This window comes from Gambusia affinis, linkage group LG06 (assembly GCF_019740435.1).
Source record: "Gambusia affinis linkage group LG06, SWU_Gaff_1.0, whole genome shotgun sequence".
Classification (NCBI taxonomy): Eukaryota; Metazoa; Chordata; class Actinopteri; order Cyprinodontiformes; family Poeciliidae; genus Gambusia; species Gambusia affinis.
The window spans coordinates 29002651-29028506 of record NC_057873.1 but is presented as its reverse complement, the minus strand read 5'-3'; the positions used below and the strand labels follow the sequence as shown (position 1 = coordinate 29028506).

At 40.3% G+C, this 25856-nt stretch overlaps 3 protein-coding genes across 7 annotated transcripts; 1 reads left to right on the top strand and 2 right to left on the bottom strand.

Moving 5' to 3' along the window:
- Window positions 1-31: 31 nt before the first annotated feature.
- LOC122832098 (glucuronokinase with putative uridyl pyrophosphorylase) lies at window positions 32-17831 on the bottom strand. 2 transcript variants are annotated; one of them, XM_044118501.1, is made up of 23 exons: window positions 17674-17831; window positions 15827-15933; window positions 15676-15720; window positions 15437-15590; window positions 15285-15356; window positions 9262-9350; window positions 9035-9191; window positions 8219-8296; window positions 7197-7288; window positions 6991-7096; window positions 6835-6914; window positions 6680-6748; window positions 5787-5847; window positions 5662-5678; window positions 5515-5572; window positions 5321-5413; window positions 4311-4371; window positions 3972-4085; window positions 3657-3714; window positions 3072-3140; window positions 2150-2213; window positions 1994-2065; window positions 32-557 (listed from the first exon to the last, which is right to left on the bottom strand). In XM_044118501.1, exons 1-23 carry the CDS (start codon window positions 17728-17730, stop codon window positions 462-464), a joined length of 1869 nt encoding a protein of 622 aa, XP_043974436.1. In that variant the 5' UTR covers window positions 17731-17831; the 3' UTR covers window positions 32-461. The 2 variants fall into 2 exon arrangements, with proteins under 2 accessions (XP_043974436.1, XP_043974437.1); XM_044118502.1 differs by lacking the exons at window positions 32-557; window positions 1994-2065 and having other exon boundaries at window positions 2171-2244.
- Window positions 10966-13482, top strand: LOC122832100 (protein PRRC2C-like). The gene is made up of 2 exons (XM_044118505.1): window positions 10966-12037; window positions 12128-13482. Exons 1-2 carry the CDS (start codon window positions 11390-11392, stop codon window positions 12509-12511), a joined length of 1032 nt encoding a protein of 343 aa, XP_043974440.1. The 5' UTR covers window positions 10966-11389; the 3' UTR covers window positions 12512-13482.
- A 303-nt stretch (window positions 17832-18134) lies between the features above and the next one.
- On the bottom strand, window positions 18135-25420 carry usf1 (upstream transcription factor 1). 4 transcript variants are annotated; one of them, XM_044118510.1, is made up of 11 exons: window positions 24781-25420; window positions 24096-24157; window positions 23905-23954; window positions 21737-21852; window positions 21463-21576; window positions 21108-21261; window positions 20370-20448; window positions 20185-20243; window positions 19738-19832; window positions 19527-19655; window positions 18135-18630 (listed from the first exon to the last, which is right to left on the bottom strand). In XM_044118510.1, the coding sequence occupies exons 2-11, from the start codon at window positions 24101-24103 to the stop codon at window positions 18541-18543; spliced, it is 894 nt and encodes a 297-aa protein (XP_043974445.1). In that variant the 5' UTR covers window positions 24104-24157; window positions 24781-25420; the 3' UTR covers window positions 18135-18540. The 4 variants fall into 4 exon arrangements, with proteins under 4 accessions (XP_043974445.1, XP_043974442.1, XP_043974444.1 ...); XM_044118507.1 differs by having other exon boundaries at window positions 20361-20448; window positions 24781-24857; XM_044118509.1 differs by lacking the exon at window positions 24781-25420 and having other exon boundaries at window positions 24096-24739.
- Window positions 25421-25856: the final 436 nt, after the last annotated feature.

Here is a 25856-nt window from a genome sequence, read left to right as displayed (position 1 = left end):
TCTTTAGAAAAGGACACAAGAAAACACAGCATGATATTAAAATGCATTTTTAATTTCAGTATAAAATTGTGGTAACTTCTAAAAATATATCTCATTATAGAACATAATCACATAATTTTACATAGTTGCTGCTGACAATAATTTCACCAACTCCACCTCTTATATGGAGAAAATAATTACATAATTTTAGACTGATGCTACTGACAATTTCACCAACCCCACCTAATTTTGTCCCCCTAGCTGTGGAACTTGGTTTTATTTTTTATTCTAGATGCAGAAACACTGGGAGCCTCACTAACTATTAATTTAATTCGTTTCATGCAGCTAAGCGTGGATCATAATCTGCTGCGTCCACAGTTACAATAAGGCCAACCAGAGCGTGCTGGGGCCAACAACGGGACTCTGCTAAATGGTGTGCTGTGGAACATTTCTTGTACTGATCAGCGGTGAGATGGGTCAGGTTAGTGAAGGCCTCCAACGGAGCTGGCAGATGGGATGTACGGTGAGATGACACAGAAGACGCAGCCTGCCTCCTGAAAAGCCTGCCTCATCTCCACCTAGTGGGCAAAAAGAGAGACTGCATCAGACACAGAGGCGCACTGGCCTCACGCACCAACACAGAACCCAGGGCACATAGCCCATCACACAAGACTGTGTTGTTGTTTTATGGACGCAAAATATATCAAGGAGTCATAATTGTTAGTGTCTCTCTTCCAGACTATGACAGGGTCTTTAAACGTTGTATTCATTGTTGGGTTTGTTGAATCCCATTTGAATTTCACAACGGGATGCAAGGTTGACACAGATATTTAAATTTTCTCTCTGATATCAAATCAGACTATGTCTGTTCCTGTTTTAGGTCATTTAAAAAAGAAGAACGAGAGAATTTAATAAAAACTTTCCATATGTTCCCAAGTATTTGGCAGAATTTACTATTATATTGTATGAATTGGGTCAATGGCTTCTTCCTGTGAGAGTGGCCCTTCAGCCCAGGCAGGACACTTTTCACTGTGGATAATCAGACTGTTAACAGCGTCAGCAGCATCTCCACAAGACCTTTTGCTTTTGTTCTGCTCTTTTCATGCTCTTCACACGCTCATCTCTGGGACACGTCTCCCTCCAGCTCCTGGTCAGCATGGCGGCTGGACATTCCCATGTTTCTAATTGCAGTTAAGTCTTTGACCAGATGACCTCAGAACCTTCAGGCATTTTGAAACTGGAGGAACCAGACGTCTAGAAGTCTATGGTTCTCTTGCTGATATCTCGCCCGTCCTTCCTTCATGACATCATCACCTGAGTTTTTACCAAACTGACGAAAATGATGATTATTAGCTTGCAGTACTAAAGTCACACCCATAGTAAAGATGGCATTTAAAATTATTTATGGGAAATAACATAATTTTACTTTTCTAGCTTCTGTAAGCAGCTATCTGCGCTACAGAGCCAAGACTAGTGCAACAAATAATTTGGGCTTTAGCTGTTTCTTGTTTTTTTATTTCCTCTCATTCTGTTTTAAAAAAGCTAATACCAGAAGCAATTTTAAACAGGCTGTCATTTCCTGCTACCTGTGCTGGGCTCTGATTGGGTTAGATTGCTCTCTCCTTCAGTAAAGCCACACATTTCAGAGTTTTATTTGCAAACCATCTTTAGAACCATGCACACATTTCTTCCCATCTCAAAATCATGCACTACATTCCATGGCTAGCACAGATAATCACAATAAAAACCTATTTAATATTACTATATCATGACAAAGTCAAACAGTCAGATTGGCTTAATCATCTTCATCCCTTTAGTTGTGGAGAAATGGACCTCCCTCCTTTAGTTGGGGGTTCTCTCCACGTAGGATAAGTGGGCCAAGACAACGGATGGAAGAATTTGGTGCTTGTGTGAATTTTTTATTTCTTTTTTTGCCTTTGTCAACCTGAACCATTTTCTGTTCGGCGATTAAAAAATGAGCTTCAGTCCTCAGAGTGAGGGAGAACAGCCTTACCAGCCTGGCCTGGTCCAGACACAGGCCCACCACGGCCCCCCCACTGCCAGGGAGCTTCACTGCTGAGCCAAACTGTAAGATCAGACAGAGACCACATTAATAAATATACGGTGGATGCTCTTGAGGGAGCTCAGTTTTTCACCTGTTAACACCCACCTGCCTGGCCAGCTGAACCATCCTGAGGTTCCCAGGACCCAGGCAGTCATCAGTGTAGATAGACCTGTAAACCACGGAGCTATCAGATCAGGCAGCTGTAGAATTTAAGCATTTATTTAGAAAAGGTAACAAATATTCACTTCGATATGATGGAGAAGATTATCTAACATAACGATGTAACACTACAACGAATTAGTACTAGGGCCAGGCTAAGATAAAAGACATTAAATTACAAAGATATAGTCATAATATTAAGAGAAAAATGTCGTATGATAGTAAGTCATAATAATAGGAGAATAATGTCATAATATTACAGGAAGTCGTAATAATACAAGAAAAAAAAGTAGATGATTAAGTTATAATACTAGTTGAATGAAGTAACAATTTCAGGATCATTCCTACACAAAAAAATTTAAAAAATGAGGAATATTGACCATATAGTGAAGTTATACTTCACTACCAGTTTTACAAATATTGATTTCCACTTTCCATTTTCAGAAGATGGATTAAACCGATCTCCATGGTTACATTTAAAGTTTGTTGTTTCAGAACCTCAGATCCTCACACACCGGTTGCAGTTACACACACATTACATCACACACAGGTGGATTCTTCCCACTACATCCAAATAAAAAATGGTAGCATTTGATTTTCTTTAGGAGTACTAAACTGGGTGCATACAAAATAACACATTTTCATATGTTTTTTGTAGTAAAAATGTGAATAGCGCATATTGTTTTTCTTCCATTTTACAGATATGAACTATTTTGTGTTGGTCAAGCACATAAAATCCCAATAGAATCAGTTTCTTTTTTAGTCTATTGCATATTTGCGTAGTAACAACAGACTGAGTCTTCTGCGGACGCGACAAACACTCGACAAGCAAACACTCTGGATACTAGGATAGAAAACCAGGGGTTACCTGCGCAGCTCAAAGTTCTGGTCCATCAGCTGGGCCAGACGAGTCCAGTCTCTCTCTTTAATCGCTGACCTGAGGGGAGAAAACAAGCAAACAAAAAAAAAGTCCTCAGGTCTGAATTTGGATCTGTGAATGAGCTCAGACCCGACTTATCCATGCTGGAGCTAAACGTCAGAAAACAAGTGAGATTTGTTTATTGCTTCTCACTGAGCACAATGCTGACATACTATCACCAACAGAACAGCTGCATTTATGATGTGTGACTGATGTGATATAATGAAATAATTACCAAAACAAAATGCAAATCAGCAACTTATTACTGCAGCTATCATTCATCATTTCTAATATCAGTACCAGATTGCAGTTTAAGGTAAAGTATAGTGAGGCTCCTAAATCAGAACTTTAGGTGACATCCTAGCTGATACTTTTTCCCCCCAATTGGAGCTTAAAAATTGTGATTTCTTAAAGAAAAAATGTAATGCATCATACCATGTCATAAGTTATTTACAGGACAAGAAATAAGAATCTTGTATGGCCAGCACTTCTTCCAATACTTAGGATTTTTTCCTTCAGTTTGTATGTACCTACCTCGCCTGGTCTGTGAGCTCAGCAAAGCTCTTCATGGCCTCGACAACCATTGGTTCCCCTGCAGATAAACAACTAATATGAAAGCAGTTTAACAAAAGCAGCAGGAGGTTGGTTCTCAAAGTAGTATTGTCAAGGAATGATAAAAAAACCCAACAAGAATTCAGTTTGGCAACTTGCTTTTTGTAGGAAATACAAGCATGCCAAAACTTTACTGGTCTTTTATAAACCAGTATTCAATAAGCGCCTTAAGAGACGAGAGTCATTCCCCTCCGACCCCAAACAGCCACACACAGGCTGCTGGACTGGGAGACGCACCGCTGAGCCATCGCTGCCGGATGTTGCTATGGATACGTCCAGAGTCGCTGGGGTCACTCAGGTAGGCCAGCCAGAACGGTGGAAGGTCACTCATGTCCATAGAAGCATAGTTCCCTGAGAGAGGACAAACGCCACAGGAAGAATCATCCACTGCAGCGTCTTGTTTCTTCAAGATCCACCTGACAACAAGCCAAACATCAACAGCAACAGCAACTCTTACGACATGACATAAGAATACATCCCATAATGCAGTAGTTAAAAGTAAATTATATTCAGTGTCTAAAACCGTTTTATGAAACTACCACATTTCATCATCTGTTTACTTATTGACATCAGTACCGTAGCCTTGCTCATCCATGAGCTTCTTGCTGAAATCCATGTAGACCAAACCTTCATACACCTGCAAGGACAGAGGGACCACGTTTCCTGTCAGTGTTGTTCCAAACAAGTTCCCAACCCTTTTAGAATAAGTCCCACTTCGATATATACTAACTACCATACTGGCAGTACCTTTCAGTTCATATGAAACACAAACATTTTAAATAAGTGGTACTTTTACTCTGATGAACATATGTATCTTAGCTGCCCTCAGCATAACTCCTAAGTTCAAAATTGGAAAAATAAGCAGGAAAACCAAAAAAAAAAAAAAAAAAAAAAAATTGGAATTCCAGGTAGATAAAGTTGGAGGTTCTCACTCGTCTGATCTTAAAACACAGTATATCTGCTACTATTTGGAATAATAAAAAAAAACAACACTTTGGCATAAAATCCACACAAGATGTTTCTATAGTGTTTGAATGTATCTAAAATCCAAAAACACATTGTTAATAGCTCATCTTGTTAACTGTTAGCCCGACCACAAAATTATAGAATCCTTTTGCTTTTTCCAAGCTGCAGTTGGAATATGGAAAAACGTGGAAGCAACGTTAATCCCAGATTTGAGATCCATCTTCAGGACGTAAATGAAATGGAGAATGTGGAGCCAGCAGAAACCTGCTCCCTGCTTACTGTTGACAACTTCACTTCCTGAATGCTGTCAGATCACTGAGTGTGTTCTGTTTGAAGTGAAGTTTTAGATTCTTATATATTTTGTACACATGTGTGATTTTCCATTTTGGCTTCATCTGTGGGTGGGTGATATTGGTGTGGTGGGTTTTTTTCACCCGAGTTAAAACACGTTTAGGAAAATTTGATCAGATAATCAATACCAGAGTTGGCAAGAGGGTTTACTTTTGTTTTACAGTTACTGTCGAAAATTCCCTAATCTGTCTCTTGTAAATAGCCGATTTCCAAAATTTCATCAAAGTACTAGTGAAGTCAGTGGTCAAGCTGACCGGGGGTTCACTGACCTGCACCACTCTGTCCTGGAGGCCAGCCGTGATGAACAGCTCATCGGTCTCCACACTCAGGATGAAGTTGGCTCGGATCGGTTTGGGAAGATCCTTCAAAACAACAAGAAAAGAAATTAAGAGTAAAACTCAGCAGTCTGATTAATCCGACTGATAAGCAGGATAACAGCAGTCATGGTTTTATGCGTTCTTACATTGTCAGTGATGTTGTAGAACTTCATCAGACACTTCAGAGTAGCTGAAACGATGGCACTGTGATGGAACAATGATAGTGGAAAGAATTTATTCTGTCCACAATGAAAAATGATTAAATAGGAATATGTGGGAAACTAACTACATACCTGCTTCCAGCTAGGCCCTTAACAGAAAGAGAAATAATTTCATCAGAACAAGTGAACGTGTTGCTACGTAAACGGTGCTAATCGTGCAGTGAAGCGCCAGTTATTCTGTCTGTACCGATCCTTACCACTTGCCGAGGAATGTTGGTGTCGTACATCAGGGTGAAGTTCTGCTTCGTTAAAGCAATGCTGCAGCAAAAAGAGAGTGACATAAGCACTGAGTGTAGCAATGCTGAAAAATAGAAGCTCAATGAGTAAGAGGAAAATGTTGTTGTCACAGTAATTTCGAGAATTTTCTTCCTGGAGATCAGAGTAGCAAACATGTTTTATGTAGTTTTCAGAACTCTGTACAACAAATGTGAAGTTTCTGTGCTTTGGTTGGATTACATTCTTTTATGAATTTGACAAGCTGTTTCATGGCTTAATAGTAGAGGCTGTGTAGCAACAACAGTCTGGAACAGGTTAGCGCAGCGAAGGGTAGCAGTTAGCTTAGCTTAAGTTAAACTTAAGTTAGCTTAAGCCTGGTAGCTTAAGAAAAAGCATGATGGATGCAGAGCTGAGTTTCTTGTTAAATGTAGTGCTGATCATTTTATTTAATCACACTTTATGTAAATTAAGAAAACAAGAAAATTATGAACTGGTTATGTGATAAAAAATTACTAACAATAAAAATTGATAAATGGAAAGAAAGTTCTGAGCTGTTAATTTTAATTATTTGGGATTTAATTGGTGAAACAGAAATAGTTTAATCCAAAGAGAAGTGTGATTCTTATTTAGACTACTTTTAAAAATTGACTTTTTACTACTTGAAATTCAAAACACAAAAAAAATTTGTCAAAAATACTTTATGGATCCCAAAGGGAAATTAAATAAATCAGACATTTGTCCTTCCATGGAAGTGCCAATAATGGTGAATGTAGTGAAAATAAGTACACAGACATATAAAACGAACAAAATTTGAAGCAATCCAGGCTAGACGAACTTTACAACGCCACCAGAAGAAGGGAGCTAAAAGCCTCACCCTCGTTTGGAGCAGAACTGGTAGAACTTCTTACACGTAGCCTGCAGCAGCCGCAGACCTCCCAGGTACCTGCAAAATTCACAACGGAAGCAGAATGGTTTGTCTGAATGCTATCAACACCGTCCTGAAGATGGCCCGTATCTAGGGTCCCTCACCCCTCCCTCCTGCTGATGCAGAACAGATCCTGCAGACTGCCAAACTCAGTGGGATCATTCAGCGGGTGAGGGACTAAAGCCTGGAAACCACACAGAGTTGGCCTTTCAGTTCAACGTGCCGCCAGTGAAGGTGGTCTACAGGAAACGGCATGTTACCAGAGTCTGACTCTCCACCAGAGTAACCTCAGCCCAAAAGTTAGAGATGGTCATGGCGATGGTTTTCCCATTGAAACCATCTGAGGGATTTCCCATTAATCCAACCCTGTGATCCAAGATGAGGAAATCTGTATTAAGAGCTTCATCTTGATGAATTTTAACATTCTAAGAAGAAAAGAGTGATGTTTCACACCTGGCTGTCTTACCTGGCATATGAGCGGCATGTGATTGGTTGAGCTTGGTTGTCCTGTTTCTTGGTGGAGTAGTGAGTCAACCACTTAGTGTAGTCTGACAAGCCCTATCAAAATAAAGAAGCTTCTCAGATACTTTGGAAACTTTATCATAGCTGAATTCTTAATGTTGAAGCGTCACTTAGACATCTTCCCAGAGTTCATTAGCACAGAAAGAAAAATTGATTACTATTATTTAGGCAACATTTCTAAAAAAATAGTTTTATTAACATATTTGTTAAACCTGTCACTATGTCATGACAGATTAATATAAGGCAGATAATATGCGGGAAAAAAAAGGAAAAAAACAAAAATCAAGCTCCTCTGCCTCCTCTGTTCCTACTGCCGTCTGCAGAAATACAAGTCAGAAAATACCAATCAGAGCCAGGAGGAGGGTTTTAGTACGTCAATCTTTCTCATGTATGCGCTGTTCACACCCTCTTCTTTGCTTGTTGCTGTGCTACTGCTAGTTCACCAGCCTGTGGTGAATGCTCAAATGCTCGGGGTAGTTAGCATTGCCATCGATGATGGCGGATAAACAGTCTTCCTGGAATGTGTACAGCGCGTACACAAGGATTATTGACAGCGGTAAGAGCTTCCTCCGGGCTCTGATTGGTTGTTTCTGACTGGAAGCGGCATATTTTTGCAAGTGACAGAAGCAATGGAGGTCAAATTTTTGTTTTTTTATAGATTTTCTTTGTCATATGACAAAGATTAAAGGATACTTCAGTCAAAACATATGTATAGATATACAAAATGTGTATATTTCCACATAGATAAAAGCAACAGACTATTTACAATAATTTTTCCTTAAGTTTTTGAGTTTAAGTTTGTTGGGAGAAGTGATGTTATAAAGTCTAACAGCTGCACAGAGGAAGGATCTGTGATTTTGCTTCTTTGTGCACCTAGGATGCAGCGGTCTGAGCTCTCCAATTCGGGGGATGAGGTGGAGAGACACAACGTTAAACCCGTTTCAGATCCCAGGAACAGATACAAACCACTTGTCCAATGAGCTGGAAGCCAGTAGGAAGCTTCATTCCAAACACGTCCAGCTGCTTCTCATTGATGAGCCACTCCTGCAAACAAAGGCAGGGCAGTGCAGCATGTCAACACTTCTTCCTAACTTCACGACAAACGGCAGAAGTCACTTCTGGAGTTTGCCTTCAGAAAACAGCGTGGCTCAGGTTGACGTGGCACTTCTCTAAAGGTTGCTTCCTACAGCAGTCACCGTGTGATCAGTGATATCAGAAGATGTGGTAACACATATACACACAGACAGACATGACTTCCCTTTCTGCTGCTGTGTGTGCGGGCAGCCTTTTGGTCTGTTTGAACACAAAAGCAGCTCTGACAGTTCTTGATAAGGTTCAAGTTATAGGAACTCAGAGTTAAAGAGTTGACCTGGTTTGAACAGAAAGAGTTCTGCAACACTTGGTTTAAACCCATTTTAGGGCTTATGCAGAAGAAAAGTTTTTATTTCCTGTTTGTGATATTTGTCTTTTCATGTCTTCTTATAGGGACATTTTAAATAACCAAAAACATATTCCTATAGAGATACATTTTTTTTCTGGTAACTATTACAGAAGATAGAATACTATGCTGTTGGAAAAAAACAGCATGATGTCAGCAACTGTGGTACTCGTGTTTTGTTAAGCCAGATATTTCTTAGCATGTGGTTCCTTTCACATTGAATAAATGGACTTAGATATTTTGGTCTAAGTGGTGCAACAGGAAGTGAACTTAACTTTTTATGCTGAGAAAGTAAGAAGTCATAATGAAGCCACAAACCAACCAAATGAACATCACCTACGAACCCAGAATAGTCCAAAGGTCCGCTCTGTGGCTCGAGTCTGCAGGCTGAGAAAGTCTGACATGTAGGACAGCGTGTCTCTCCGGACACAGTAGAACACCACGCTGGCCAGCCGGGATGCTGTCCGCCCTTCCTCTGGCTTTTCCAAGAAGCGAGTTATCCTGGCTCAAAAGCCGAATGGGTTAAAAACAGGAAGAAGCTGGAAGCTGAGGTCCTTAGAACCATCCTCACCTGTGGGTCTCGGGACAGACCTCCACGATCCCCCTGGAGCTGCTCCGCTCACCTTCCTCCAGCTCATAGTAGATGATCAGCTCTCCAGGCTGAAACACACACAAGAGAATGAATAAAAACAAACAATCAAACGGAAAATAAACAACCGCATCAAACTGGAGGCACTTTTACTGCAGACACACATCACTACCCTCCACCACGGCTGGTTTGAGGTGCTTGTGCTGAGATGCTGGGTTTGGTTTTTCACTATGGTCAAACATCCCCAAACTGGTCTCTTTTATCCAACAGATGTAGTTGCAAAAGTCTTGTGGTCCTTTAAAACACAAGACTTTTGTAAGTAAGTCTTGCCAATTAAAGTCTTTCTGGTAAATTAGTTTGTTCCCATGTTAACATGGGAACTAATATGTTCTCATGTTAGTTTGGGAACATGGGAAAACTAAAATATGGGAAATATGGGAAACATAAAACATATGTTTCCCCCCCTCATAACTTTAGCAAATAATGATGAAATATAACCAAATCTACAGGATTTGTTGTTGATGAAGAGAGGAATAAGCATAATTAAAGACTTGCAGGTAAATTAATTTGTTCCCATTTTAAGGAGGGGGAACAGATTGTTTCAGGCAACTGAAATATCCATTCTCTCCTCTTCTCCCCCAATAACTTTGGGAATTAAAGTGTAACTATTTCCAGATTCTCAAAACTTTACTGCTGTGTGTTGACGTGAGAGGTTAGCTGCTACTTTTTACACACCAAGATGGCAGTTGTATTCGGATGTGGAAAATTCCAAGATACCAGTCAGACAAAATGAACTGCAACACCTTCTTGAGTCGGATTTTCCACTGGGAAAGCGGAGCAACTCCGACGTCCCCAGTTATGACTGACTTTGGTTTTCAATATGGCCGCCCGCTCCCCACATCGACACTAGTAAGATGTGGTGAAAAACATTTTACCAGACACATGTAGGAGTGCGTCTAAAATCATTTAGGAGGGCACTCCTACTTCAACTAGCTATGAAGTAACATAGCTACTTCAACTATGAACTGAACAGATTAAACGTGGCGCTTGCTTATTTTGAAAAGTAAAGCTTAAAATTAGAAAATTTGTGAAGAAATTTAAACAGGGCCAGCCAAAATGTGCCTGTTGGAAGCCAGCATTCTGATGCTACAAATTAGCATCAATGCTAAAGTAAGCTGTAATGTACTCAACAGCATGTGGAGAGTCACAAGCATGTCGAGTAATATGGACTTATGCCATTCAGTATGTTGAAATTAGTGTACAAGTTAAAATGAGCCATATTGCTAACTTTAGCCAAAATCCTGTCAGTAGCATGTGGGATATCACTTTTTCTAGGGAAAAGGCTAATGCTAATGGAGGGCAGTGAAATGCTAATGCTTGTGCTAATGTTTGAGTTACGCAAGGCGGTGAATTAACATTAGCACAAAGTTCCACTATCATTAACTGGCAACTCAGGCCTCCTCCCTAGTAACTGAGTGTTGCACCATTAATGTAGTTATAACCTTCAGCCAACTGAGAGGATATTGAGGCTTTTATTTAGAAATTTTCAGTAAGCTTCATTTTAAAGGGCCACAATAATCCCATGTGTAACAGTGGTTGGGTTAAACAAGTCATATAATGCCCAAAATAGCAATTACCTGACTTATAAAATATGAAGGCTTTTATTATGTAGGGTATGTGATGCTCTCATTTCCATTGTGGTTGTCAGTTAAGGGGTATCAGGTTTCATGAATCATGGTACTTACTTCCTATGCTCTTCTGCCATCTTGTCTGTATTAAATGTTCCGTCAAGGTGCTATTTCTATATTTCTAAATGCCAGCTCAGCCTTCTGTAGTAACTCAGTGTTCCACCATCACTGTAGTTTTTAGCTGACTGCTCAGTCCACCTAATGCACCATTATATGAAGTCAGAATGTTCAGTTCCAATGCTATCAGTGACATCAGCAGTGATGACATCACTCTATGATACCACAAAGGAGTCTCTCTCTTGAATGTAGCTCACAGACAGAGTTTTCTCAGACCTGTTCCTCGGTTCAATCGCGGCAGATCACTTTTCAGAGCACGTTCGAAATATTACACGCCTCTCAGAGAAGCAAATATTTACCATAAAATGGACATGAAGCAACAACAAATTGTTTGTGAACATGAAGCTTTTCCAGCTGAGCTTTCATGGCTCGACATGATGGATCTCAACATCCAAGTCGATTACGACGAAGTCATTTCTTTCGAAGATGACGGCGACAGCCCCATTAAACCGGAGGACGAATCAGCAGAGATCAAGGGGGAATCCGGTCCTTCCGGTGACTCTGAGAGTCCAACATCTTTAGAAGTCAAGCAGGAAACAACTCCCTCTGCTGGCTTCGAGGTTTCCCCCTCGGTGGAAGTCATTGAAGAGAAAAACCAACACATCGCTGATCTCAAAAAGCAGGTAGGCGATCTTAAGAAAGAATTGCACAGAACAATTATTGATCTCGATGTGGAAAGAGACAGAAGGTTTGAATATGAGGCTGAAGTCCAAGCACAGCAGGAGGAGATTCAAAAACTGAAAAAGATGTTAGAGAAAGAACGTCACCTGCAAGCCCAACGTGAACATGAAAGAAACGAGGCAGAGATTAAAGAAGTGTCAAAAGTTTCTTCCGCTTCCAAAGTTACAACGGACAAGAGCCTACTTCAACAGCTGGATCACTTCAAGAGGGAGGCTGAAAAATACGCCTCCCGGAACAAAGGTTTGATTGAAGTAATGGTGGAAGAATACAAGGTGAGGCTTAAATATGAGGAGGAGCTCAAATGTTACACTGAGCAAGCTTCCAAATTCAAAGCACAGGAAGAAACGATGAAATCTCTGCAGGATCAGGTGGCAGACCTGAAGGAGAAGTTGAAACTTGCTCTGGAAAATAACCATCCAAGAGTTTCCACCCAACCAGAGGCCCCCCTGCAGACAGAAAGCTCCCTACAAACAGAGGAGTCCAAACAAAGACAGACCTCCCATCCACCAGGGGTCTCCCATAGCCTGGCTCGGCCTTTGCACCGACCCACACCCAGGTTTCAATCAGAGGAGTCCAGGCAAAGTCAAACCTCCACGCAAACATGGAGGTCCGAGGAAAGACAGGTGTCCATGCGACCAACCTCCACTGGTCACATGGACCAACCTCCACTTCATGTTGGCATTGGTGTGAAAGCCAGTCTATGCCCGGCTCGACCTTTACACCGACCCACACCCAGGTGGTATTAACCTAGGTCACCATCAAAACCCAGGTTTTGCTCAAACTGAGCATTATTCTGAAATTTGAGGCTTTACACAAATTTGGTAAATAAAAACAGAAACAGGCCTCAACACAAATAAAATTCCTGACTCCAAAATCAATGGAGAAAACACAAGATCAGCTTCAGAGTTCAAAACAGCATAAGAAACATTATTAAAACTTTCCTATATAAAAGCTGATCAGGTAAAATTTCTCAAAGATTAATTGATTAATTGATCTCTCTAAATTGTCCTAAGGTGTGAATGTGTGTGTGCAAGAATAAGTGTGTTAGATGATGGATGGATGAATATTTGTTAAAAGTGTCTGACAGTAGAATATGAAACAGAGAGTCTGTGAAAAGTCCTCTGGCTCTGCTACTGTCCAGAAACAACCAATCAGAACCAAAAGACAAACTTTTGGTTCTGATTGGTTTCTAATGTGTTGAATGTGTCTCAGCACATTCAACACATTAGACTACTAGTGTACTGCAGCTACGCAATTGGCAGAAATACAACCTAGCATTATATCATCATTGTTTATTTATAGAATAATTTAGAAAACAAAATGTTGTACAGGTTTGTCAAAACTATTTCAACCCATATTAGAACTTTGAATTGATTTCCCTTCATTTTAGTAGCTGCGATTTTGCTTTACCCTAACAATACTAGTCTATTCCTAATTCTAACATTAACTAAACCTTAATTGGCATTTTACCTCTAAATGTTACCCCTGACCCAAAGCAATGAGTCCATCATATTAGGACCAGGCTTTAGTCCTAATATAATGGGACTAATGTGACACTGGACATATAATGGTGCGTTCACACCAAAGGTGTTTTGAGCGTCTGGTCTGCATTCAAAGTCTATATGGAGGCACATCGAGGGCCATTGTGACGCGCTTCAAGTGTTTAGCGCGGCACAATTTGAACCGTTTGGAGCGTTTGACACATTTAGTGCATCCAACGTCCACATAGACTTTGAATAGAAACCAGACTCACCCGACGCTCAAAACATGTTTGATGTGAATGCACCATTAGAATGTTCCGGATGACATCAGCAGTGATGACATCACTCTTTGATGCATCCAATGATTCTCTCTCTAGTGTAGCACACAGACTGTTTTTTCAGACTTGTTCCTTTTTCAGACTTATAAGTTATAAGTTATGAATCTTCTCCAGGAATATTGTTAAAATTATTTGAAGACACAGAATCAGTCCAGTACAGGTTCACATTCTCATGTTAGAGAATCACCTGGTATAAAGTTAATTTTTCAGCACTGGAATTTAATTTATTAATTTAATCAAAGCATGTCATGAATATGTGTGCATGTACTCCATCTTAAGTCCAGAGCATACTAGTTTTTTATTGCTTTTTGTCTCCACTAGATGATATGCATATAAGATATAACATAAACATCACTGTTCAGAGATGCAATGAGTTTATAGCAGTTGTTTGAATGATCTAATCGTGTGTTGATTTACAGTAATCCCTGTTAATAGCAGATATAGAGGAACCCAAAATTAAATTCTGCTCAAACAGCACCAGATCTGATCTTTCTTCAAAATAATCATTGTGTCCATGTTATTTTCTTTGTTGTTCCATACAATATACTTATTCCTTAAACAGTTTTAGATCCTTTAATACAAAGGTACAGCTTGTCTCAGAATAACCCCCATTTATTACCCCCATCTGCAACTGTGTAAAGAATAGACAATCTATTTGTGTTTTTTTATCTGTACACCAACATGTTCACAGACACAAAATAGCTGAACAGATTCGACTCATGTAATGTAAAAATGATCTAAACAACATAATATTACTTTCCAAACACTTTCAGAACAGTTTTATTTCATAGCTGATAACTGACAGCATATTAAGCAATCTGAACATAAAAACTGATCGCAGCAGCTCCTGTACAGTAGCTTTTTACCTCAGCTAACTAGAACCGCCGCCTTTTTCCTCCCGGCACCCGTTAGTTCAGTTGCTATGACAACGGTAAATAAAAGACAAAAGGAGTAGAACTGAGTGTTCCACCATGTCTGTAGTTCTGACATTCTGCCATCACTGTGGTTCTAAAGAGCAGCTCAGAGAGGCAGACTAAATTACATCATTTGAGTCTAGCTGACACTGTTTTGTGTCAGTCTTTTGTTTTGAGTTGAATTTGGCTCGTTTTTTTGTTAATTATGTCGCCACAGTAACTCGAAATGCCAATAAAACTAATAGCTCCCCTCTCGGGGTCGAGCTACACATTCCTATGGCAGGTCCCAATGATGGTCGTCGGTGAGAGGTACTGATAACAATGTCTTTGTCTGTCGTCATATTGGAAGTCCGACTTTTTAACTCCACCCCCCAAAAAAACCTCTACCTTCTTTGATATAAATACAAATGAATGGAAACAGACATAAGGACAAGCAAGCAATATTTTTCAAAGAAAAATATAGCAGATGAAAATTATACAATAACTAAAGGCTCAGTGTGATTCTTGTCATTCAGGGTCAATCAAAAGTAGCAGCAATGTGAATTCTGCTTTCTTATCTGTAGTTAACTTTAAAGTGTTCACATATGAATGGAAGTCTACAAAGAAAACAGAAATTTGGGAAATATCTAGAGAATACTTCTTTGTGTATATGACATTTCCCTAACAGGAGCATTAAATGAATTACAAATCTCAAAATTCCCAATTTTGAGATGATGAATAATGTCATTATGATGATATCATAATAGCATAATATTTCTTATATCCAGTGAAGTCATAGAAGCTCACCTTAGACCTGAAGAAGCGGATAACTTGAGCGATATCAAAGTTCTGATCAGCACACAGCATGTCTCCAGCAATCTGCTCAAACACAGAGAAAGAAAAGGCTGAATGTACGTCGCCGTGCTACCCAAATGACCGACATTCTGTCCGCCTCGTACCACAACAACGTCATCTTCTAGCTTGCGACTCCGTATGACGAGCTCCAGGTCAGCCACGGCCCCAAGCTGGTCCTTCAGGGTCGTACTGCCGTCGTTCACTATGTTCTCCACCGGGAAGTCGTTAGCTGTGGCCCAGCGCTCGTAGTGCTTGTACCTGATCAAAAGGAGAGGTAAAGGATTTCCAGCAGCAAGCCCAGGCAGTAAGTCCAGACCAACAGCACCTTGGTTCTGCTACTCACTTGTCTGCGTTGGTGACCAGGTAGACCTCAGTGAAGAGCTGCCGCCTGGAGAGAAGCAACACGTGACAACAGAAAGTTCTGAACTCTTAACTGGGACATTCCACATCTGATAATGTTGGAACAATTCATGTTTGGTGCCAGTCAGACTTACACGTTGACAGTTTCCCACCAGAAGTCAAGAATCTTCTTCCCCCCAGTGCCAGGAAGCAAAGCCTTGGGTACACCGGCCAGATGGCTGTATAGACCTGTGTCGTCATTCTTGGATACAAAGATACAAAGATCCGCCAAAGCTTTACTCTCAATCTCGTCTTCTTTCCAGCTCATTTGTGGTCTAGGTTTTGCTTGGACCACAAATGGTCCAAACAAAACCATTCGTGGTCCAAGCACAAATGGACCATGAATGGTTTTGTGGTCCAAAAACAAAACTTACTTGTAGTTTTGTTTTTGAATAAATTCATTCAGGCATGAAATACTCTTTATTGTTCTGGTTCCCATTGCTTTGGTTCAATCAGAAAATAGTGACAAAGGAAATTTAAAAAGAATTATACCAACATTTCGATTCCAAAATAGTTGTAGGCTTAAAAATTAAGACAGGGGTGTCCAATATGCACCCATTTGTCATTTTGTGTATTTACACTGTGTTTAGATTATTGTAATTCTTTGTATTTAGGGTTGGAGAACAGTAGGAGTAGGGTAAGGTAGAACAGTCCCTGAAGCGACTGGAGCACATGCTGCAGACCGTCTGCTGACCAAAACAAACAGACGTGAATCTATTAGCCCTGTTTTGAGCACCTTCACTGGCTCCCTGTTGTTTTTTCAGTAAAATATAATGTTTATTGGTTGTTTTTAAGTGTCTAACCTCTATAGATCCTACTCTTGCAGCCCTATACTCCATCCATCCCTGGATGAGGTCAACTCACCAGCTTTTACAGGCTGTTCCTGAAGCCAGGTTTAAGACCATAGAGGACAGAGTCTTCTCTGTGGAACCAGTCTCCCTCTGTCTGCTAAACGTTCTCAGTCTGTAGATCAGTTTAAATCCAGACTGAAAACATTTTTTTTCTCCCCAGCTTTCAACACCAACTAAAGAGAAAATGAAAAGGGGAGAAGAAAATCGCTGCAGTTGAAATTAGTATTTTATTTATATTATTAGTTTTTGGTATTTTCTGCCAATTTCATAAATGTGTTATTATTTTTTTCCCCCAAAATTAATTTTATATTTATTTTATTATTTATCTACTCGTGATGTTGTGATTGACTGTATCTTATTGGACCGGTTGATGAGTCAGCCTCCAGCAGTAGTAAGAATTTAGAGTTTCTGTCCTTTTCAAGGAGCCAATCAATGTTGAGTGGTTTAGGTTTGACACAAAAAACGCAGGCAACGTGCAAAGGAGGACTAATAAATGGAATAAATAGCACTTTTTACTGCCTAGGGTGTGATTTTCTCTATGAGCCACGGAGGAGCTTGGTTTAAATTCACACAAGTACAATCACTCGGAAGTGCTGCCTTATCTCCGTGCCAAATCCCGTATCTCAGCGGGTTCATTTTATGTTTATACTATTTACTTTGGTAAAGCGACATTTCTGTGACATTGTTTTGTTATTAATTTCAATGAGAGGTTGGGCTCATAAATTCGGCACAATGAAAAGGCAACAAACGCCGTTCCTCGAACGGAACTACGACTTTTAAAGACCTGCACCCGTTACATTGTTGCGGAGATCTGCAGAAGAGCGCAGAGCAGAGAGGGGACGCTGGACATGGCTTAATTTCCCAGAACTTACACAACTCCCAGAGCACTCAGAGCCGAATGTCCCGCTGTGAGGGTACGAACGTGTATGTACCAAAAAGAACGAATCAACAGGCACCAATAGGAGCCAGGAGGGAAGGAGACGTATAAAAGCCACTTTCTGTAACGCGGTTCTTCGCAGAGTGGTCGCACTTTCGTGAAGGACGTGAACTTTGCACCGCTTGTTCTGCAACAAACAACAGAGGTAGTTTACCTTAATCTGTGTCTGTAGGACAGTGCCGTGGCCGGCTACCAGCAGGATGCAGATCATGGATGAAGGTCGGGTCGTTCAGGTGAGGCTTTAAAAATGCAGATTTCACCGAGAATTGTCAAGACCCTGACCTTACAAACACGGCATACTTCCGGGTGGACCCTTCAAATTAAAATACCACCGTTTACAACTCAAGCTAACAAATTCATAGATAAATAAATAAAAAAAACAGTATTTTACTATTTACATTTTTATTATAAAGACATACAGTTATCATCCAAAGCAGGACTTCCTAAACCCATTCCATTCTTTACTTAGTGATTACATTGTTGCAATGTAACTACAGTCCACAACAAGCAGAGAAACGAAAGCAAACACAAACTTTAATCTGGATGATAAACTTGGTATCGACTGATTAAAGTGACGATGACAGAAGACATCAACACAAGAAAGAAATGTCTGGAGACATTAAAATGAGTGCTGTTTATAGTAAGTACAACAGAGTTTAAGCATAAGAAGAGCTTCCTGTACTGGAGTTGAATGATCGATCATACATGCTCATAGTAAAAGGCATCAAGAAGAGCTTTCCTGAATCTGATAAAAAAAAACAACAAAAAAAAACATACGCTGCAGGCACATTAAGTTAAAAAATAATGTTAGAATTCCTAGGTAAATTACATAATTGTTGAGAGCTTAAAAAACAACAATCTGGAAAATTTCACAAAGGGTGGATGTGAATATTCAAAACAATATTCTAATAATTAACCCATATTGTGCATGCTCAATGACAAGATACATATTTTATAAGCATTTCAAGTACTCTTTTGGCCCGTGTGGATTCATCTTCAAATACTTCACTGGCAACAGGCTTCACTGAGGGTCCGAGCTCGATGACCCAACAATGCCATGCTGTCGCAAAAGGTTCCTCAGGATCTGATTCTTGGATTCCCAGTTTTCCACCTATGAAAACACACAAATAAATGATCTAATTTCTTAAGATAGTATTAGAAACACGCTGCCTATAAGCTAGAATTTAAGGGCAAAGACTTTAATGATATAAGCAGAATGGATAAGTTACATCTTAGGATGATCTCTTGACCTGGTGCAGGTGGTGGGAGTCAGAAGGAATACGTGTTTACATCCCTCTTGTAAGTTAATTTTTTTATGCACAAATATAATATAACATACTTTTTTCAGTTTTTTTTTAAATGCAGTTATTTTTCCATAATTCCACAGTATTTTTCTACACTCTAAATCCCACCCTTATACCTTTGATTTTTGTATTTTTTTTGCATAAATCTACTTGTTTCAACTTAACCTGTCACTTTGTTGCTGAATTTCCCTACAGAGGAACAGTAAAAGTTATTTTTTATTCTATTCGGACTGCATGCAGTTGTGATTGGCCACAAGAGGTCGCCAGAGTTCAAACTAAAGCAGTGAGAATCAAATACTGATCTCATTCTTTCAGGAATGTTTGGCATATTAGGGGCACTGTAGATAAAAGACAAAGGGAGGAGTACATTTCTAAAGAAAAAAAAACAAAACTCAGAAATTCTGAGTTTTTTTCTTTGAAATCTGCTCCATATTTTGCCATCTAGAATGACCCTAACACACCGTCATAGTTCGGAGACTTACATAATTGCACACAAAATTCCTAAGAACCACTTTTCCATCTTGCTGAAGACTGGATGTCTGTCCACAACATAATAAACTACTGGATTTAAATTGCCTTCCAATCTGAACAACTCTTTTTATATATTCTCATTTTATACCTCCTAATCATGCTGTTGAATCACGTCCAAACGGCATGACTAGAAGACACCTGTTAATGTTAGACGCACAGCACACTGACGTACTTCCTGTCGTAGTAGTTGGTTGTCGACCCGCAGTCGTTCCAGAACGCTGATATCTTCTCCCAGCTTCATGTTGCTTTGTCTCAGCTCTTTGATGTAATCGCAGGCTTTTGAGAGGATCCCCCCTTTACTCTGGAAAAATGCCCGGAAATGATGTAAAGAGTGGAGGCAGGCCAACAGTAGTTAGTCATTTTTTCTGGGGGTCAAAGGTTACCTGGCCTGTCTTGGTGTAGTCGATGTTACACTCTGGGATGGTCTTTGAAAGCTGAACAATCCAGTTGTTGATCTTGTCCCTGCGCCGCCGCTCGACTGTTAGAACATTGTTTTTAAAAATGGAGATTTCTTAGGAAGCTGTTGTTAAAAAAAGCATGCAGAAAAAAGAACTGATAATATCAGACTGTTAGTAAAACCCTGTTTTACAATGACTGCCTCAGAGTCTAATATGAGTATTTCACTGCTTGTCACAGCCGGAAAGACAAAGAAAACTCTGTTCTTATTTTATTTTAAGGTGAATTTGGAATTAGCTGAAGTTAGCACCAGCAGGATAGAGGTTTGCACAAACTGGAGTTAAAGAAATAATAGCCACTAAAGCGCTGCACCTCTGACCAACAACTAGATGAAAACCCAACAAAATCATTGTGCATTAAGCATGCATGCCAACCTTCGTTGTGCTGCGCTCGCCGTTTTTCATCCCTTGAGCCCCGAGGAGCTTCCTGCTTTCTGCACACACAATAAATAGATTTAGTTGCTTCATTTAGGGGAGCAGAGAATACATTTATGAACTGAGGCTTATTGATTTGAACCAAACGTCATTCTGATGAGTCTGGATGTACTCACGCTACGTACGGCTGAGTGCGCGGTGCTATCGTCCTCTGACTGGATCCGGTTAAAACGTCCTGGGGTGACATCATCACATAAAGCTGACCTTTGAAATAAAACCTTACAGTTAACTGCAGAAACCAACATCTCTTACGCTACTGCTAATTTTTTTCGTCCTCCTCTTTCCACAGCTTTGGACTCAGTGTTTAAGGAGGCCATATCACGTGTTTTCCAGTCACATAGTGCCATTTTACAGCACAATCAATATTCAGTTACATTCAGTTGTTATAAAAATCAAATATGACTTAAAAGACGCTGACATTGTAATTTAACACCTTAAAATTGGGTTAAATTAAAACTCCTCTTCATGAAACTCCACCTTCAGGAAGTCATCATGGCTCCTCTATTAACCTCTATACAACGTTTTTCCCAGTGTTGCGCTGAGAAGTAGCTCCTATAATGAGCTCAGGTGTTTGCTAATTGCTGCTGGCTAGTCTGAAGGAGCTGAGTGAGAGGGCTGCTCCTCCTCAGAGCTGCTTGGAAACTGCAGCTCTGAGGAAGAGTTGAGTCTTGAAGGCGGAGCTAGGTCCACCCAGGCGTTTAGCACGGCTGAATGGTTGCCACGGGAGATTGAAGGATTTCTCAAACATGCATAAAGCAACACTTCAGGTATGTTTTTGATGAGGGAATAACATTATAACATCATGTAAAGCTCAATAACGTTGATTTTACATAATACTGCCACTTTAATTGTGCATAGCTTACCTGCTGGGGTGGTCTGGCCCAGCAGAGTGTCAGTAGCTTGCACTGTGGTTACCATGGTGCCAGCAGAGGCTTCTGCAATGGAGGCCGGGTAATAGGCATACTGGGCCTCAGCGCTGCCGTCCCCTTCCAGCCCTTCTGGCTGAGAGATGACCGCCTAAAACCACATATTAATGACCAACGGTCACTGAATGGACGATGCGCATTTTAATACCAGTGAAGACGCAAAACACTTCCAGCTGAATTTGTGTAGTTTTTACAACTAGTGTATATTTTAGGGTGTTAATCTACTGTTCAATAAGCAAGAAACAGTATGTGCTGCTGATATTGCTCTACAGCCAGAGGGCGCTATTCCCACCTGTGTGACAGTCTGTGTGGTTGCTGGGAAACCAGCGACCAGACTGACCGCCGCAGCTCCATCTGTCTGGGCCTCCAGCTGGCCATCTGACACCTGGATCACTCTGTAGGTCACCTGCAACCCAACGGGGAGCCGTCAGAGCCCGCGCTCTCTTTACCACCACTTCACATTATGAATGTCCAGCTACACACATCAGCCACACTTATCCGACATGTCATGTAAATATTATGTGAAAGGCATAACTCTCCAACAAATATTTCCGTCTCCATCGTACCTGCCCACCAGCTCCTTCTGTCTTGAAGACTTGATATTTGATCTGTGGGTCTGTGAAGGTGGCGGCAGACTGAATGGCAGCGATGGCGGCCGGATCTTCTGCTGTAGCTACAGAGCCTAATTAAAGGGTTAAGAAGATGGAGGGGGGAAAAAAAGAGAGATGAGAAAATGTGTTTTAATAATTCTGTACAGTAATAGTTGCCCATATTGTCGTAGGGATACGTTCTTGAGGTGGATGAACTGAGAGCACTATAGTTGGTGATTAATAAAACCAATCCAAAATAATCCTTTCCAAATAATTGTGCATAATTGTGTATATACTCCTCAAGAACAGAAAAGTGGGCTCTCTCTCAGGGCTGCAAGAACAAAATGTTCTCATTGTGTTTTTTTAAGCCCTGGTTTGGGAGATCTTGTAGTTTGTTGTCGACACACATTCTTTTCTTGTGTTCATGAAACATGAAGCAGAGGTGCTGCAGTAGCAGAAACATATGACGACTTCCTGGGGGTTCTGCACCTTCGTTCTTGTGAGGTGTGTAACTGAGCACAAGGAAGAATGCATTTCACAGTAAGAATGTTACTTGTGCTCAGTAAGAATGTTGTTCTTGTTGCAAAGGAACCCTCGTCTCCGTTCTCGCTGGCTTTGTACAGAGTTTTTGTTGGGCTCTTTACTCTCCTCTGCTGGTAACACTGTTTTGTAGCTCACTCTTTAAGAGTACTAAAAACTCTCCGAGATGCTGAAACATTTTTCATCGTAACCAAAACTTCATCTTGATGTTCTTGATGATCTGATAAGTTGCTCATCCAACCCCAACGTGCACATAAGGTAGTTTTCATGCAAATGTGACGACTGCAGTCCTCTTATCTTTGGAGGTAGCCACCGCTAACAGAAGATAATGATTTCAAGCAAACCTGCACCTCCTTCGTGCCAACCTGCTGCTTCGAATGGCAGAACCATTTCAGCTGGACTCTCTCAACGCTTAATTTGTGTGGATGGCATGAACAACAGTACTGAGCAAAAGCGGAGACTGATGTTTACTGTGCTGCTTTAGGGCTGGATCTCAGATCAGAGATTCTTAGATCTTTTATGGTCTACTAAAGATTAATAAGAAACATCTGAATGGTTTGAACAGCTCAAAGTTTTTCTTTCAACGCGCCCATTTATAGCATCGGGTATTTTCAGGTCATTTATGCTGGCATACTGGGACTCTGAATCAAGTCCTGATTGATGCTGACCAATGCTTGCCTCATCAGAACTTGGAATTTGCCAGATTTCTTTTGTCTGCGTGCTTTATGAGGTGTGAGAAGTGGTTCTCAATGAGATTGTAATGTTTTGAGCCCTGAGCAACTTAAAGAATAATTTCTCTTCAGTACCAAACAGCTCCTGGATTGTTGGCCAAAGTTGCTCTTCGATGATGTTTATATTTCAGTTACGGTATCTTGAAAGCAAACTGTGAGTGAGCCCACTTCCCTCCAAAAGAAGTAATCCCACATGTAAACGTTCTCATGCTGCTTCACTGATTACATGACACATCTGTGTTCACCTTTTTTTCTCCGGACTTTTCTTTTTACAGATATCCCACATCGTCCAGTCCACATACTTCCTGCAGACTTTCTGTCTGTCCTGTCACTGCATAAGTCCCCTTCTCACTGTGTGTGTTTGTGTGTGTTGAAACACAGAAACCTGCCTGCTGCTGTTCTTGAGCAAGCTCTGCACTGGTGGCAACTCGCGTCTAAATCGAACAGTTAGGTTTTTAGTAGGATTTTAGAGAACTGCATATGTCACTATACAAACTGGAGCAGTATAATTTCTATCAGCAACAACAACAAAAAACATGTCTGTACTGAAGACATGTTTTGTCTTCATTACTGAGATTTTTTTTAAAGATAATAAGGCACTTATAATGAATATGGATTCAGTGACCTTCATAGGAAATAAAATGTTATTCCACATTTGTCACTGCCAGTTGTTTTGGTCATGACTAGTCTAGAAAGACTAAAGGGAAATGTTCTGATCACAATTGAAATATAGCACAAAGCAGTAATCAAAACACAAGTACATGTCTAATGTATCCCCTCTTATTAAAAGCAATAGATCTAGCAACCACTACACATATAATAACGTTATTACTTCTACAAAAGGTGAAGGTGTCTCAGAAAGCTTGAATTTACCTTCCTCGTTGACAGTGATACTCCCCTCTGGCTCCGGGCTTTTCTGTTGGCTGCACGCCCCAAAAACACAAGAACGAGGGTTATTTTGTGGCTAAATAAACTAAGTCTGTATTTAAAATGATTGACTGTTAACTTTTTTTGTTATTGTTATCTGGTACAAAACAACAGGAACAGACTACCATCCCACTCACCTCTTCATTTCAGCCGAGGGGTTAGGACGGGCAGACCCGTCTCACTCGCTCCAACAGCCAGGCTGTAGTGATCAAATGACGATTAACAAAACCATAGAAAAAGTTCCTTTAAAACTTGGAACACTGATGACCCAGATAATGGCTCATCTCCGGGACACTGAACCTGAAACGACTGTTAGCGTTAGCTATGGCTGGAAACTATAGGCGAGCCGCGGCGACCGTTTCCATGGGAGATGACGGAAACACACCGGCTGAGGTTTCCAAAATAAAACAAGAAATTACATATAATACTAGCTTATAAATGCGGATGCCGATGCGACGAATATAAGATATTCAAATAAATGGGTTCTAGTTTGTGCGTATCAGAATAAGCGAGCTGCTTCGTTTTTTATTTTTATTGACTTCACAAACTTTTGTTCGATGTGACTAAGCTAAAGTTTTAATTTGGAAGTTTCACAGGAAGTAAAAGGTTTCACCGAGGCGAACCGGGACACAGCTAACACTTAACTACTCTGCCAAGAGTTTTTTTTTTTTTTTTTTTCCTCCAGATGTTTCATAAAGAACCTTAGCATCTCTTTGCTTTGCTGGGCGGCATTGCTAACCACAGTAAACAACATTTGGTTTAAATTATGAAGATGTTGCTAAATGTGGCGATTTTAAGATAGATTGCACAAGATGTACTTACGCTGCCGTGGACCCTCCTGCGAAATTTGTCATCACAGTTCCGTCATTGGAGGTACGCATGCGCTACAAGAAAGTTCTAGATTTATTTAACAAATACGGGTTAACGTCTGCTGACATTTAACTCATCGAAAGGAGGTACATCAATGCATAAGAATCCCGTCAGTAAATGGCAGTTGCGTTCTGATACTCTTTTGAGTGAAAAATTTCCCGAATTTTATGTCCGGTAATAAAAAGTGGATTGCAGAATAATCGGTTTCTGATTGGTGTTTCGAGACATAAAATAGTCAGGAATTGTTTATAAATTACTTTGAAGTTGCTTAGCCCCCAATTTAACATGATAAAAACTGCTATACTTTATGAAGAGCTATATTTGTAATAATAAAATGGCAAAGTGTGAAGACATTCGGCTGAAGTTCAAGGGAATAATAGCTAACATTCATGTAAAATAAATAAAATCATCAATGCCGAGAGGAGTCACTGTTGAGCTCAAATATAAAGAAACTTTTTTTGTTGTAATTTTTCGCCAAAATTGCCATTTTCATTACCGAATAAGCGTACAACACAAGAAAATGCTAGTAAAATATCAATAAAAATGCTTACAACAATTGTTCCCACATTCTAGCCCTGTTTACCACTTTTAGAAATTGACATTGAACCGTCCACGGACAAGCTGGTTTTACTTCTACAGCAAATATTTGAGGGAGTTAAAATAAACAATTTAATGGACCTTACCAAGCTCCGCCCACAACCGACCCACGTGACCGCAAGTCTCACAAGCAAAGCCTCGTAGCGCATTATTTCTATGTAAACATGACTCCATTAGTGCATCATTTCTACCGGATTTTCACAATATATCAACTACTACAATGGACAGAGGAAATAACAAGTTCATGTCATCATCTGGGGGGAGGTTACTGGTTTTTCAGTCACAAGCTGGTTGCAAAACTGAGGCCAGCAGGTGTCAGTCAGTTACGGTAGATCTGAAATTTGGTTTGATGACCTCAATATGAGAAGCTACAGACTGATAAGAGGAACCAAAGAGCTCTGTTAAGGTAAAGAAGCCATTTGTTTGTTAAA